Raw genomic sequence first — 14,283 nt, 5'->3', positions numbered from 1 at the left:
GGTCATGATCCCAGGGTCCTAGGGCACCCTGCTCCCTGCTCAGTAGGGAGTCTTCTCCCTCTCCTGCTCCCCTTGCTTGTGCTCTCTCTCACACACTCACACACACACACACATCCCCTCACTTCTTTCTCAAATAAATAAAAACTTAAAAAAAAAAGTTACTATCGCTCAGGGTGATTTTAGAAATCTTCCACTGGAATGGTCTATTTGTGAAAAAAATTTTCCAGTAAAGGAAAACCTTAATTTTTTGAGGGTTGATGTCCCCTGTTGTAGCTACAAATTTTTTTTTAATATTTTATTTATTTGACAGAGAGAAATCACAACTAGGCAGAGAGGCAGGCAGAGAGAGAGGAGGAAGCAGGCTCCCTGCGGAGCAGGGCTCTGGGATCATGACCTGAGCGGAAGGCAGAGGCTTTAACCCACTGAGCCACCCAGGCGCCCCACTACAAAAAAAATTTTTTTTTAAGATTTTATTTATTTATTTGACAGAGAGAGATCACAAGCAGGCAGAGAGGCAGGCAGAGAGAGAGGAGGAAGCAGGCTCCCTGCCAAGCAGAGAGCCCAATGTGGGACTCGATCCCAGGACCCTGAGATCATAACCTGAGCCGAAGGCAGTGGCTTAACCCACTGAGCCACCCAGGCGCCTACAAAATATTTTTAATCAATCTTGATGAATAAAGTGTACATGGCCATAATCAAGATCCTGGTCAAAATTAACATGACTGGGGCGCCTAGTTGGCTCAGCAGGTAGAGCATATAACTTGATCTCAGGGTTGTAAGTTCAAGCCCCACGCTGGGTATAGAGATTACTTAAAATCTTTAAAAGAATTTTTTTAATTAAAAAAATACCATATGACTAAAATGAGTGACAAGACTAATTCTCTTGGATGCCTTACAAATGGACTCTTCTGGCATTTTCAGAAAAATGTTTAGCATGCTATTGGCAACATGATTATAAAAGGGGAAAAAACACTTACTTGGAAGAACAACATTCATCCTAATGCATAAAGAATCTCATTTCTATACAAGTCTGCAGTTGTTGAAAAGACTTGCTTTAATTAGTTACTAAGATCAGTGAAAATACTTACATTAGTTGCCTACATCCTTTATGTTTTAATTATTATTTTAATTAGCCTCCATGCCCAGCATGGAGCCCAGTGCGGGCCTTGAACTCAAGACCCTCAGATGGAGACCTACGCTGAGATCAAGAGTTTGATGCTTAACTGACTGAGCATCACCCCTAAATAATCCTTTCTATGAGATAAAAAAAATATTACAGTCAACTTACTAAATCAGTTTCAGGGATGGAGAATAAGCATTACATAGTTTTGATAGGATTCGGTAAAAGCGTCAAAAACGAGAAGTTGCATAGACCTTACAGAAGTTGCTATTCATAATAGATACATGTAGTATAAATTTTAAAAAAAATTATTTATTTATTCATGAGAGAGAGAGGGAGGCAGAGGGAGAAGCAGGCTCCCCGTGAAGCAGGGAGACTGATGAAGGACTCGATCCCAGGACTCTGGGATCATGACCTGAACCAAAGGCAAATGCTTAACCAACTTAACCAGGCACCCTAGTACATTTTGAATCAATAAACAGTATTGTTGTGAATCCAAGTACTGTGATCATAGCCCTTGGCAGTATATATGATAATTTATTATTTTGATTTGTTGGGAGTATTACTACACAAATTTATATTTATATACAGTTTTAAGAAAATATTTTAGAGAAGTTTTATTGCAACTTTTAATTCCACATAAAGAAGAGACAGAGCAAATGACACCCCAACAATTTCTTTATAGTCTGATATAAAAAAAACACAGAAAACATTCTTAACTGATAAGATATGTATTGGATTCTAAATGCATTCTCTGTCATGTAAGAAATGGAGAAAAAAGTAAAGAAAATTCTTAAGTTTACCATTTGCAAAAGGAGTTTATATAATTTCAACAATCTCTTATCTAGGCATTTAAAAGCATTATAAATTCAAAATGTGTGTGGGAATTAAGAGAATACATAACATTCCTTAGAGGGAATACAAAGTTTATTCAAACATTTAAAATAATCAGTTACATAGAGTACAGTTAAATTAACCAAAACCAATATCAAGTAATTTTTTTAAGTGGCAACACAATATAGGAAAGCAGTGGCTTTAATAACTTTATAGGAGAATCACACAAAAGCACGTACAATACTTTTTGAAGAAATAATAATATGGAAATTTTCACTTTTTCTTTTTCTCCCATCTATCATTTCAAAATTTTGTTTCACTTTTCACTTTTCTTACTAACATCTGAGGTTAATATGAAAGGCCTCACAATTAAGTAGCCATATTCTTTTAATAATGTCATCTCTTTATTCCTATGAATTTAACCATCTTTCAACTGCATTGATTCCTTCAGCATAATTCTCATTTTACATGAATGCTTTTAATAAATTGTGAATATTGGTTCCACTATTTATCTTTTCATAACCATTGTCAGGTCCTTCCAAACTCTGCTTCTAATGATCTACACATAATATAACAGATAGCCAACATGTTTTCTGCACTTCACTTTATTTCCCTTATGAGTAGTTCCTATTTTATAGGTAGCTAGGGTATGTTAGGATGTTAGATGACTACGGTATAGTAAAAACCAGAAATAGAAATTTAACACCTTAAAAAAAGAAATTTAATACCTATATGTTCCCAAATTCTGCAAATGTGAAAAGCAGAAATATGTTAAAGAAAAAAACCATTTTAAATTATCTTAGAAACAACAAGACCATGATCTTCTCTTCCACAAAATAAATATAACAAACCTACTAGTAACCATAGCCAGACAAGCAGTTTAACACAAGAGTTCCATCAGACACAAGAGAGACAGCTGAAGCCAGGTGCTGACATTTATGCTCCACACCCAACTAACTGTAACCAGTCCGGTGAGTGCTAGAGAGTTAAATGTTTTGAGGAATGCCTGAAATATGGTTATAGCTATGCAAGAGAACACTGATTCAAATCCAGCAAAGACTTATGACCTTGCCTATAGGCTGCTGACAGCAGAAAGTGGCGTAATTTGGGAACTTTTAAATCTGCTTCATGAAAGACCTTTATCTGTTAGCCTGAGAGCCTCTTACAATTTATTTTTTTCTTTTTTTGGTCTAATAAACTCAATAGACACTGGCTTTTGTAATGTGGCTTTCTACTCTACTATGCTGACAAGCCCAGGCTACCTTTTAACGAGGACCATCAGAGTTAACAGGCAATCAACTTCAGAGCTGGCTGGCTGGGTTCCTCAATACCCCAGCTTCCTTGTGAACCAGCAGTGAACTACATTAAATTGGGAGGCATGATTACAGGAAAATTCAAGGAAGCCTGGAAGAGAGGTACCAAAGTGCATTCCAAATACAAAACAGAATATTTTAATATTCTTCATAAATAGTCACACAAATATTTACATATAATGACTAAGCCATTTTATAATATTGGCTAAAACCACAAAGAACTGTTAAATCAGTAGGTTTATCAATATTCTGGCTTCAAATTAATGCACAGAAATATTTTCAATTGAAGTTCAATAAATATACTGAAGGTGATTAAACAGAAAAAAACAGTAAATTTCAATGTGGCTCTGTTTTTAGTAACAGTATCTTTTATTGGTAATAATGGATTTGAACTAATCAGTAAACCATAATCTATAAAGAATTTTTGTAAAAATGCATTCATTTTCTGATAATAAATACATCCAAATTCCAGGTTTTTTTTAAACCAAGATGGTGGAAAAGAGCAAAATGGAAAGGTAATAATCCTAGGCTCGAAATCAAATGATTAAATCAAACAAGAGACATATTTTCAGATTCCTCTCAGGGAGTCCTGTAATCAGCACCATTTCTTCTCAAGGTCTCTCAATGGGGCACTAGAATAATATCAACTCTAAAGACTTCTCCTGTAATATTTCTTCTGGTTCAATTTTTGCTAATATGAAACAAGTCCTTTTTGCATGAGATGAAAAAATACAAGTATAGACTTATTCAGATGGGATTAGTTCTGGTAGGTATTTGGTACCCGAAATAAGTCAAACTGTAATTAAGGGCTTCTTACAGCACTCCCATAAAGCTTCTGAAAATTCAGCCAAGTGACACTGAAAAAGAGTAAACATTTTTTCTACTTCTATAAATATCCAAGAAATTGAAAAATCGACATCTAGAAAAAAAGCAAGGCATAAATTCATCAGCACGAAGTAGAAATGATCTTCAAAAGGAGCAGGTCTTTTATGTGTCCTGATATACTTGTGTTGAAGACTTGGTTCTAATCTCCCTCTAGGAGAAGTCCACTGCCTACAGTTAACACCGTTAGGCAAAAGAAAAGGTAAAACTCAGGTAAAATGGAAATGATTCTATTTTACATTTTGATTTATTCAAAGGTCTTTAAAGAGGGATTTCAAGGTTCTGGTACTACTTTAAACATTTTTCAGAGGAGGTATGGTTTCAGGTTAGATTGTTTTTCTTCCCTACCCCATTATTTGCTAAAGTGGGAAATATCAAATTTACTTTTATTACAATAGATCTTCAGCTACCATTCTAAATGTTGCACTTAGTCACAATACAACAGTTTTCATTTAAAATAAGACTCCAGCAGTAGTGAAAACTGTTCAAAGGTGGTCATACAAAATCCTGGTTGTCCTTCTTGCATATCAATTATGACTAAATTGTTGGTGGCCGGAACTCAAATCACATACAATCAACCACATTATTGGATCCATGACCTACATCTCGAATTTGGCTGGTTAAACAGGCACACACAGCTACACCTGCTCCAGCTCTGCAGTGAGACACAGATCCAACCAGCTCCCACCTGAAAAGACAGAGGAAAAAGTATGTTATCTTAAAACAAAGCATGATTTACTATACTCAAAATACCAACAACCATAGCTAAAAACTCCCTATTACTGGGACTGAAAGACAGCAAGTTTCCTCAGGGAGATAAGATATCCCTAATGTTTTATATTAATAGCTATGTCTAGTAGTATTTTAGCACTCTGGAATAATCTGTTATTGGAAGATCCCATTAAAGCATACAGGAAACATGAAAATTACCTATTCAGCACTGGATCAAATGCTTCCACTGTATTTAAGTACGCATTGCCGTTATGCCCACCAACTGCAAAGATTTTGCCCATCACTGTTGCAATCCCCACTCCACCCCTGGGAGTGGTAAGTGCTGCTACATAATCCCATTTGTTGTTCCGAGGATCATACCGCTCAACTGAACTCAGAGGAGAATTATCATCAAAACCACCTATATATATATATAAAAAAGATTTTAAAAAATAGTACATGTCACAGAAATTAACTTATTAAACCTCAATGCAATAGCTTCTACAACCCAATCCTTTAAAAACATTTTAGAAAAGAGAAAATCGGGGAAAAAATTCACCCCACAACTCCTATTAGACATTTTTCTACAATTCAAGATAACTTAGTATTTTACCTCAATACTAAGATTAAAAATCTTAAAATAGAAAAAACTGAAGTCCCCATATCTAAGCAGATAATTTTGGAGAAGAAAAAACCCACAAATATTCCTAATTTGTCCTTCACTTCCTAGAGGGATCTAAGACAGTACTGAGATTCCTTCTCTGTGTATACGTTGTATATTATACTTTCTAAATAGTAAGAGGGCCTGAGAAGAGACTAAAATACCACTGAAATCATTTGACTCAAAAGTTTTCCAACTGCTTCCCCTAATACTGTAATTGTCATCATAATTACAGAGATGGCTATGACTGAATTCTCACCAATTTTTGCCAAAACTACATCTTCATGCTACATAATCTAGATGACAGTTCTCTCTCTACATCATTCTAACAATGCTACTTAATATATTCCTAAGGGTTACAGAGACTATTATTTGGACAGTGTTCCTTCCCTTACATATAAGTGTGCCTCTTTTTAGACTCCATCTCAGTCTACATGAGTAGTAACTCTCTTTAGCAACTAAGCCTATTTTCCTGAGGACAGGAAGTGTTGCTATTATGATCAGTCTATTCAGAAACAAGGTCAGTAAAAAAAAAACAACACACAACAGTTAACTTCTCTAATGGGTTTAATTAAATCAATTTAATTGAACTAAAATTCACCAATTTTATGCGTATAATTCGATAAATATCAACAAATGTGTACAGTAGTATCCTCACCACAAAACACATTTTCATTATAATAAAGGGTTTAGTTCTCCTAAATAGGGAGCTGTGAGATGTAACAACTGTGTATTGCAAGAACTGTGGTTTCTCAAAGACCCAAGTTCAAATTCCAGCTTTGTCACTGGTTTAGAAGGCATGTGACGATGTAGTAATTTATTCAGGCTGAATCTTTGCTACCTCACAGAGCTGTAAGGATCAGACAAGATCTAAAGGTAAATTAAGTTATTTCTTTTAATACACATAAGCACTGGAATATTCAGCATTACTTCTATTTCTTGCAGATATTTCAATGCTAATAACATCCCACACTCTCTTATCAAGAACTGTAAGTTATGTAATACCAAACAGTTTACAACAACCTAAGTGTGACATATGCTAGTTACAACCTCTCTGAACAATTTTTCTGTAAAGGAGGGAATTACTAATCACAATATTGCCACCCATTTTACAAGGGTAACTACAGAGTACCAGATGCAGTTTGAGATGCTTCCTGTATATTATCTCTATTCTAATAATTCTCTCAAAGGTAATTCTCATTAGTTCTCATTAATAATTCTCATCATTATTCCCATCTCATATCTTTAAAACCTTGCTACTGAAAGTGTGCTGAATGAACCAGAAGCAGCACTGATTATACTTGGGAGCCTTAGAAATACAGAATCTGGGCTCCTCTCCTGAGTTTAACAGTATCTTCAGAATATTCATATGCATATTAAAGGTTGAGAAAGCACTGCCTATGGTTCCTTCCAATTCTGCAATTCAGTAAGTAAAAAGCAAGGTAGAGATGCCAACAGCCATTATGCATATGAAATATCCATTGCTTTGCTTAAAGGAGTCAACATAATTCCCGTGAAATGAAGATGAGAAACAAATTTCTTAAATCTTTAAAGATTTTAGCAAAGCACATTTGTGTCTTTACATTAAAAAATACATATCTTATTTAAATATAATCCTCTACTTTAGATATATTTGCAACTCCTAGTAAAAATATGAAGGTAGAAATTTTAAATATGAAAGATGAAGGCGTAAACAAAAAACATGAAGGTGAACCTTAGTAATTTGAAAGCAAATCTTAGGACTATTCCATTTGAGCCTAAATCCAATATAATTTGTGTTGTCTTTGACACTATCACTGTATATACTGCAATAAATTAAACTAAGTAAACTAAAACAAATACCATCCACTCACCAACAACGTACAAGCAACCATGGAGCTCACTAACTCCATTGCCTGCTCTCCGTTGACCCATTTCTTTAACTTCTATCCACTTATCCAGATGTGGATCATACCTCTCCACACTAGACAAAGAAGCTACTCCGTCATTGCCACCTACTGCATAAACATGGTTCTAAAGGAGGGAAAAATAAAAACATGTGACATTAGACTTTGAATTGAATTATATGTGGTCCTATCAGTAGACCAGAATGTGTAAGAAAGCAGTGTTTCATGAGATAATATGGTATACAATCATTATCTGCAACCTGGAGATAGGACTATCGCAGACCTTCTTTATTAGGGCTGTCATACAATGTAATCCATGAGCAAACGGCCACATAACTTACTATAAGAGCCACAGAGCCAACTCCTCCACGAGGACTATTCATTGGTGCCACTGTACTCCACTGATCAGATTCTATGTCATATCTTTCTACATCATTGAAGCAAGTGTTGTCATCTAACCCACCAATTGCATAAATTGGACCTCCCAAGGAGGCCAAGGCAATACCTCGCCTGCAAAGACAATAAAACATACTTTAGCATCTGGTTTTGTTTTCAGAAAAAAGGTAGTAAAAATATGCTAAAGGAAGTCATTTACTTTGTTAACTTCAGTGAGGTTTTCTTCCCCATTATTTTTAGATTTATCAGAGCTTCTGAATAGGTGGCTACAAGGTTGCCAAACTGTGGGACTGTATGTGAACAGTGCCCTCTGGAGTTTTATAACACACAGTCTACGCAGGTTACTTTAAAACTCAAATGAAATAAAGTGAAACCCAACAAAATAATATAAATGGAGTCCAAAACATTCAACAGTAAAACATCACCTAATGAGAGATTAATGAATTGGCAGAAATGTTTTGCTGTAGAGGTCAGAAGTCAATCTCATTTCTAAAATCAAGTCATTGCTGAGCACGTGTTTTAATGCAGGGTTTCATAGTACCACACAAAAGAACATTAATTTTTATATTACAAGCTTTACATCACATTGCTTTACTTCTGAAAGGCATTTTTATCTCTTCTTGGAAAGAGGGAGACTTAGCCCTCTTAAACGCTAATTCACTGTAATGGTGATCAGAAAAAAATTCTATCAATTTCTTTAAAAGCACAGCAATAAAAATTAAACTATTCTAAAACTATAAACTGCCACTAACTTGGTATGTACTTTGGACAGTGTACTTTATACACTTCTACCATGCTTCTTCATCTGTAACCCATTTGTGATGCAGAGATAATATAGGTAAAGCACTTAGAACAGTGACTGGCCCATATTTAGAGCTATGTATTAGCTATATTCCTGGAGAGTGCAGCTGGTCAACCGAGATTCTAAGTTTACCAAAGAGAATCCTAAGAAGGATTCTTTTTTTTTTTTTTAAGATTTTATTTGTCAGAGAGAGAGCGAGAGCGCGCACAAGCAGGCAGAGAGGCAGCCAGAGGCAGAGAGAGAAGCAGGCTGCCCGCTGAGCCTGGAGCCCGATGTGGGACTCGATCCCAGGACCCTGGGATCATGAACTGAGCCGAAGGCAGTTGCTTAACCAACTGAGCCACCGAGGCGTTCCCCTAGGGAGGATTCTTAAGGGTAAGTTTGTTACTCATTTTCAATCCCCCTAATCTCTTTTCTCTTCAGTCAGAGCAATGACACATAAAATACTGTGGCTATAAAAATTTGCAGGTGTGTGAACATGTGTGTGCACTCTAGAACATACAGGTGTTATATAATGACGGACATGTACCTAGTAAATGTCCCTCCTTCTCTCTCCCCATCACCATCCCAAACCAAAATAACTAATGTTATTTCCTACTCCTCAAAACCTTCTTGATTTTCTTGAAATCATACATTTGAATTTCCCCCTACATCTCTGGCTGGTGCTATTTGTTTCCTTTATCAGTGCCTTCCTCTCTACCCCATCATTAAATTATGAAGTTGCCTAAGGTCTCTTACCAATTTTACACTCTCTCCCAAGGCAACCTCATTCTTTCCATGGATTTATGATAACTCAAATGTGTATTTCCAGACATATATCCAACTTCTACCTTAAATCTGTCATGCTAGCTCTTCAACATTACTTTTTTGCAAGTAAGAGAGGTGCGGGTGGCGGGGGTGGGAGGGGAGAAACAGAGGATGAGGGAGAGAGAATCTTAAGCAGGCTCCCTCTTGACCCTGAGATCATGACCTGAGCTGAAATCAAGAGTCAGATGCTTAACCAAATGAGCCAGCAAGGCACCCCTCTTCAACCTTAACTTTAGATGAAACTCATGCCTACTTCCCTGTGATAGGCAAATTTTAAGATGTAACCCCCCACCCCCAGTATATTCACCCTCTAGTTTTACTCCCATGATTTTATTACATTATATGGCAAAAAGGAGATTACTTGAATGGTCCTAATCTAATTACACAAGCCCTATTAGAGAGGTTTCTCCAGCTGGTAGCAGAGACAACTCAAAAACTCAAAGAATGAGATGGATTCTGCATCCCACTGCTTGTCTAAAGACAGAGAGGAGCACCTGGAAAGGACCTGAAAGTGGCTTCTAGGAATTGAGAGTGACACCTGGCAACAGCCAGTAAAAATAAAAATTTAGTCCCACAGTCTCAAGGAACAGAGTTCTATCAATAACCTAAATGACCTTGGAAGTAGATTCTTCCCCAGAACCTCCAGATAACAGCTTATCCTACCCAACACCTTGATTTTGGCCTTGTAAGACCCTAAATGGAAAACTCAGTCAAACCTGCCGAACTTCTTACCTATGGAACTGTGAGCTTTAATAAACAGGTACTGTTTTAAGATGCTAAGTGTGGGGTAAATCGTTTCAGAGCAATAGAAAATGAATACACCCATCACAAGGGAAACAAAAATTTTATCCTGTTATCTTTTTTTTCCTAACACAGGAAACTGTACCGCTACCCATATCCGACTACTTAAGCCAAAACCTGAAGGATCATCCTTGCTTCTTGTTCTTTTCACCTTCCACATCTAATTATCATAAAATCTTGATTGTATACTTCCAAATTATCTCTCAAATATGTCCTTTGTATCCCATTTTTTCCTACTTTAGTCCAAGCCACCATTATTTCTTGACTAAAATATTACAATAACCCTCTTGGTCTCTCAAACTGTTTTCACTCTGGTCCTCCTTAAGTCCTTTCTCCATTTCAATCCCCTGCTATTAAAAAGTTGTGTGTGTGTGTGTGTGTGTGTGTGTGTGTGTGTGTGTGTGTGAAAGAGAGAGAGAGAGAGAGAGAGAGAAAGCTCACCAGATAAACTCTTGGCAAACCTGAAAGACCCTCACCCTTTCCTATTTTTTTCTTTAAAGTTTTTATTTATTTATTTGACACACAGAGAGAGAGAGAGCACAAGCAGGAGGAGAGGCAGGTAGAGAGAAGGGAGAAGCAGTCTCCCTGCAGAGCAAGGAGCCTGATGCAGGACTTGATCTTATGACCCTGGCTGGGATCAAGACCTGAACTGAAGGCAGCCACTTAACCAACTGAGCCACCCAGGTGTCCCTCAACCTTTCCTAATATTTCAGCCTTATTTTTCACACCATTCACCATACTGGACTTCCTTTATATTCTCTGTTCATGTTGACCTCCAGATTTTCAGACTTCATTTCTTTCCACCCATTACCCTTCTACCCACCAATACTTACCTAGGATAAATTCTTCTACTCCTTCAGATCTTAATTTAAATGGAACTTCCTTAAGATTTTCCCCATTCTCAAGCAACCTTACTTACCCTACACTTAGAATTATTGCCCTTGGGGCACCTGGGTGGCTCAGCCATTAAGCGGCTGACTTCAGCTCAGGTCATGATCTCGGGGCCCTGGGATTGAGCCCCACATCAGGCTCCCTGCTCAGCAGGAGTCTGCTTCTCCCTCTCCCTCCTGTGCTCATGCTTACTTTCAAATAAATAAAGTCTTAAAAAAAAAAAAAAAAAAAAGATCTACAGAAGTAAACCCATGAGATCATGACCTGAGTTGAAATCAAGAATCAAGACACTTAACTGACTGAGCCATCCAGGAGCCCCTGTTGCATTTCTATACACTAATAATGAAGCACCAGAAAGAGAAATTAAGAGAACAATCTTGTTTACAACTGCACCAAAAAGAATAAAATACCTAGGAATAAACCTAACCAGAAATAGTGAAAAACCTATTACTCTGAAAACTATAAAACAATGTTGAAAGAAATTTAAGACAACAAAAATGGAAAGATATTCCATGTTCATGGGTAAAAACAAATTGTTAAAATGTCTATCCTACTCAAAGCAATTTACAGATTTAATGCACTCTGTATCAAAATAGCAATAGCATTTTTCACAGAACTAGAACAAACAATCCTAAAATTTGTATGGAACCATGAAAGACCCTGAATAGCCAGAGCAATCTTGAAAAAGAAAACTGGAGGTGTCACAATTCCAGACTGCAAGTTATATTACAAATATGCAGTAATCAAAACAGTATGGTACTGGCATAAAAAGAGAAATATAGGTCACTGGAACAGAACAGAGAGCCAAGAAATAAACCCACAATGATATGGTCAATTAATCTCTGTCAAAGGAGGAAAGAGTATGCAATGGAAAAAAACAGTCTTGTCTACAAATGGTGTTGGGAAAACCAGACAGCAGCATGCAAAAGAGTAAGACTGGTCCACTTTCTTTCACCAGACACAAAAATAAATTAAAAGTGGATTAAGAATTTATGTGTGAGACCTGAAACCATAAAAATCCTAGAAGAAAGCAAAGGCAGTATTTTCTGACACTGATCATAGCAACATCTTTCTAGATATGTCTCCTAAGGCAAGGGAAACAAAGGAAAAATAAACTATAGGGACTACATCAAAATAAAAAGCTTCTGCACAGCAAAGGAGACAATAAACAAAACTCAAAGGCAACCTATTGAATGGGAGAAGATGTTTACAAATGACTTACCAATAAAGAGCTGGTATACAAAATCTATAAAGAACTTATCAAACTCAACACCCCAAACCCAAACAATGGGAGCAAGACATGAGTAGACATTTTCCCAAAGAAGACATCCAGATGGCTAACAGATAAAAAGATGCTCAACATCACTTATTATCAGGGAAATGCAAATGAAAACCACAATGAGATACTATCTCATACCTCTCAGAATGGCTAAAATAAAAAACACAAGAAACAACACTATCAGCAAGGATGTGGAGAAAGAGGAACCCTTTGTGCGTTGCTGGTGGGAATGCAAACTCATGCAGCCACTGTGAAACAAAGTATGGAAGTTCCTTAAAAAATTAAAAATAGAACTACCCTAAGATCCACTACTGGGTATTCACCCAAAGAATATGAAAACACTAATTCAAAGGGATATATGCATCCCTATGTTCATTACAACATCATTTACAATAGTCAAACTATGGAAGCATCCCAGGTATCCCATCGATAGATAAATGGATAAAGAAAATGTGGTTAATTTTCTTTCTTTCTTTTTTAAGATTTTATTTATTTATTTAACACAGAGAGAGAGATCACAAGTAGGCAGAGAGGCAGGCAGAGAGTGAGAGGGAAACAGGCTCCCCGCTGAGCAAAGAGCCCAATATGGGGCTTGATCCCAGGACCCTGAGATCATGACCTGAGCTGAAGGCAGAGGCTTTAACCCACTGAGCCACCCAGGAGCCCTATGCTTTTGAATCTTGATTTGATCAAATATTAGCTATCCATTCGCCTTAAGATATCTGAAAATTTGATATTCAAGTCATTAAAAAAATTCTAGTCAACATTCACTAAGTCATGTTATGGAAAATATTCCTCTTCTTTAGACTAATCCACTTATCAACATATATTTCAATTTACCGTAGATGAAAATTATTCATATTTAATGCTAATAAAGAATGAGTAAAAAATTAGGGCTATTTTTTTTTTTTAAAGATTTTATTTATTTATTTGACAGAGAGAGATCACAAGTAGGCAGAGAGGCAGGCAGAGAGAGTGAGAGGGAAGCAGGCTCCCTGCCGAGCAGAGAGCCCGATGCGGGACTCGATCCCAGGACCCTGAGATCATGACCTGAGCCGAAGGCAGCGGCTTAAACCACTGAGCCACCCAGGCACCCTAGGGCTATTTTTTGAAAGAATTTATTTATCTATTTGAGAGAAACTGAGAGTGAGAGAGCACAGGCAGTGGGGAGGAGCAGAAGCAGACTCTGCTGAGCATGGAGTCCCAAGGGGGACTTGATCCCACTATCTTGGGATCAGGACCTGAGCTAAAGGCAGACCCTTAACTGAACCACCCAGGTGCCCTGAGGGGTATTTTCTTAGTATGTTAAAGTACCTATGCCTTAGTCCTAAATCCAGTTTCTCATTTAATAGAGAAACATTAGAGACATTTCCACTAAGATAAAAAAATAAGACAAAATGGGGGCCCCTGATTGGCTCAGTTGATAGCCTTCTGCCTTCGGCTCAGATCATGATCCCAGGGTCCTGGGACTGAGCCCCACATCAGGCTCCCTGCTTGGCGGGAAGCCTGCTTCTCCCTCTCCCACTCCCCCTGCTTGTGTTCTCTCTCTCACTGTCTCTGTCAAATAAATAAATAAATAAAATCTTTAAAAAAAAGACAGGGACGCCTGGGTGGCTCAGTTGGTTAAGCAGCTGCCTTTGGCTCAGTTCATGATCCCAGTGTCCTGGGATCAAGTCCCACCTCGGGCTCCTTGATCCGCAGGAAACCGCCTTCTCCCTCTGCCTCTGTCTGCCTGTGCTTGCCTCTCTCCCTCTCTCTCTCTGACAAATAAATAAATAAAATCTTTAAATAAATAAATAGGACAAAAACACCTACCATCTCTGCTACTACTTACATTGTATTATATTAACAGGCAATATAATTCGACAAGAAAACCCAATTCAAAGCATAGGAATATGTG

At 37.3% G+C, this 14,283-nt stretch overlaps 1 protein-coding gene across 5 annotated transcripts in view; it reads right to left on the bottom strand.

Annotated features, from left to right (window-relative positions):
- Positions 1-3,617: 3,617 nt before the first annotated feature.
- The window catches only part of KLHL8 (kelch like family member 8), a 60,889-nt gene continuing 50,223 nt past the window's right edge, over positions 3,618-14,283 (bottom strand). For all 5 annotated transcript variants that reach the window (XM_045998256.1, XM_045998255.1, XM_045998259.1 and 2 more), the window contains 4 exons: positions 7,749-7,917; positions 7,375-7,534; positions 5,080-5,281; positions 3,618-4,837 (listed from right to left, as the gene is read on the bottom strand). In XM_045998256.1, coding sequence (XP_045854212.1) covers positions 4,714-4,837; positions 5,080-5,281; positions 7,375-7,534; positions 7,749-7,917 — 655 coding nt within the window. In that variant the 3' untranslated portion in view covers positions 3,618-4,713. The remainder of the gene's footprint in view (positions 4,838-5,079; positions 5,282-7,374; positions 7,535-7,748; positions 7,918-14,283) is intronic.

Source organism: Meles meles, chromosome 2 (assembly GCF_922984935.1).
Source record: "Meles meles chromosome 2, mMelMel3.1 paternal haplotype, whole genome shotgun sequence".
Classification (NCBI taxonomy): domain Eukaryota; kingdom Metazoa; phylum Chordata; class Mammalia; order Carnivora; family Mustelidae; genus Meles; species Meles meles.
Note: the sequence above shows the minus strand (reverse complement) of the source record. Positions and strands in the feature narration are given on the sequence as shown.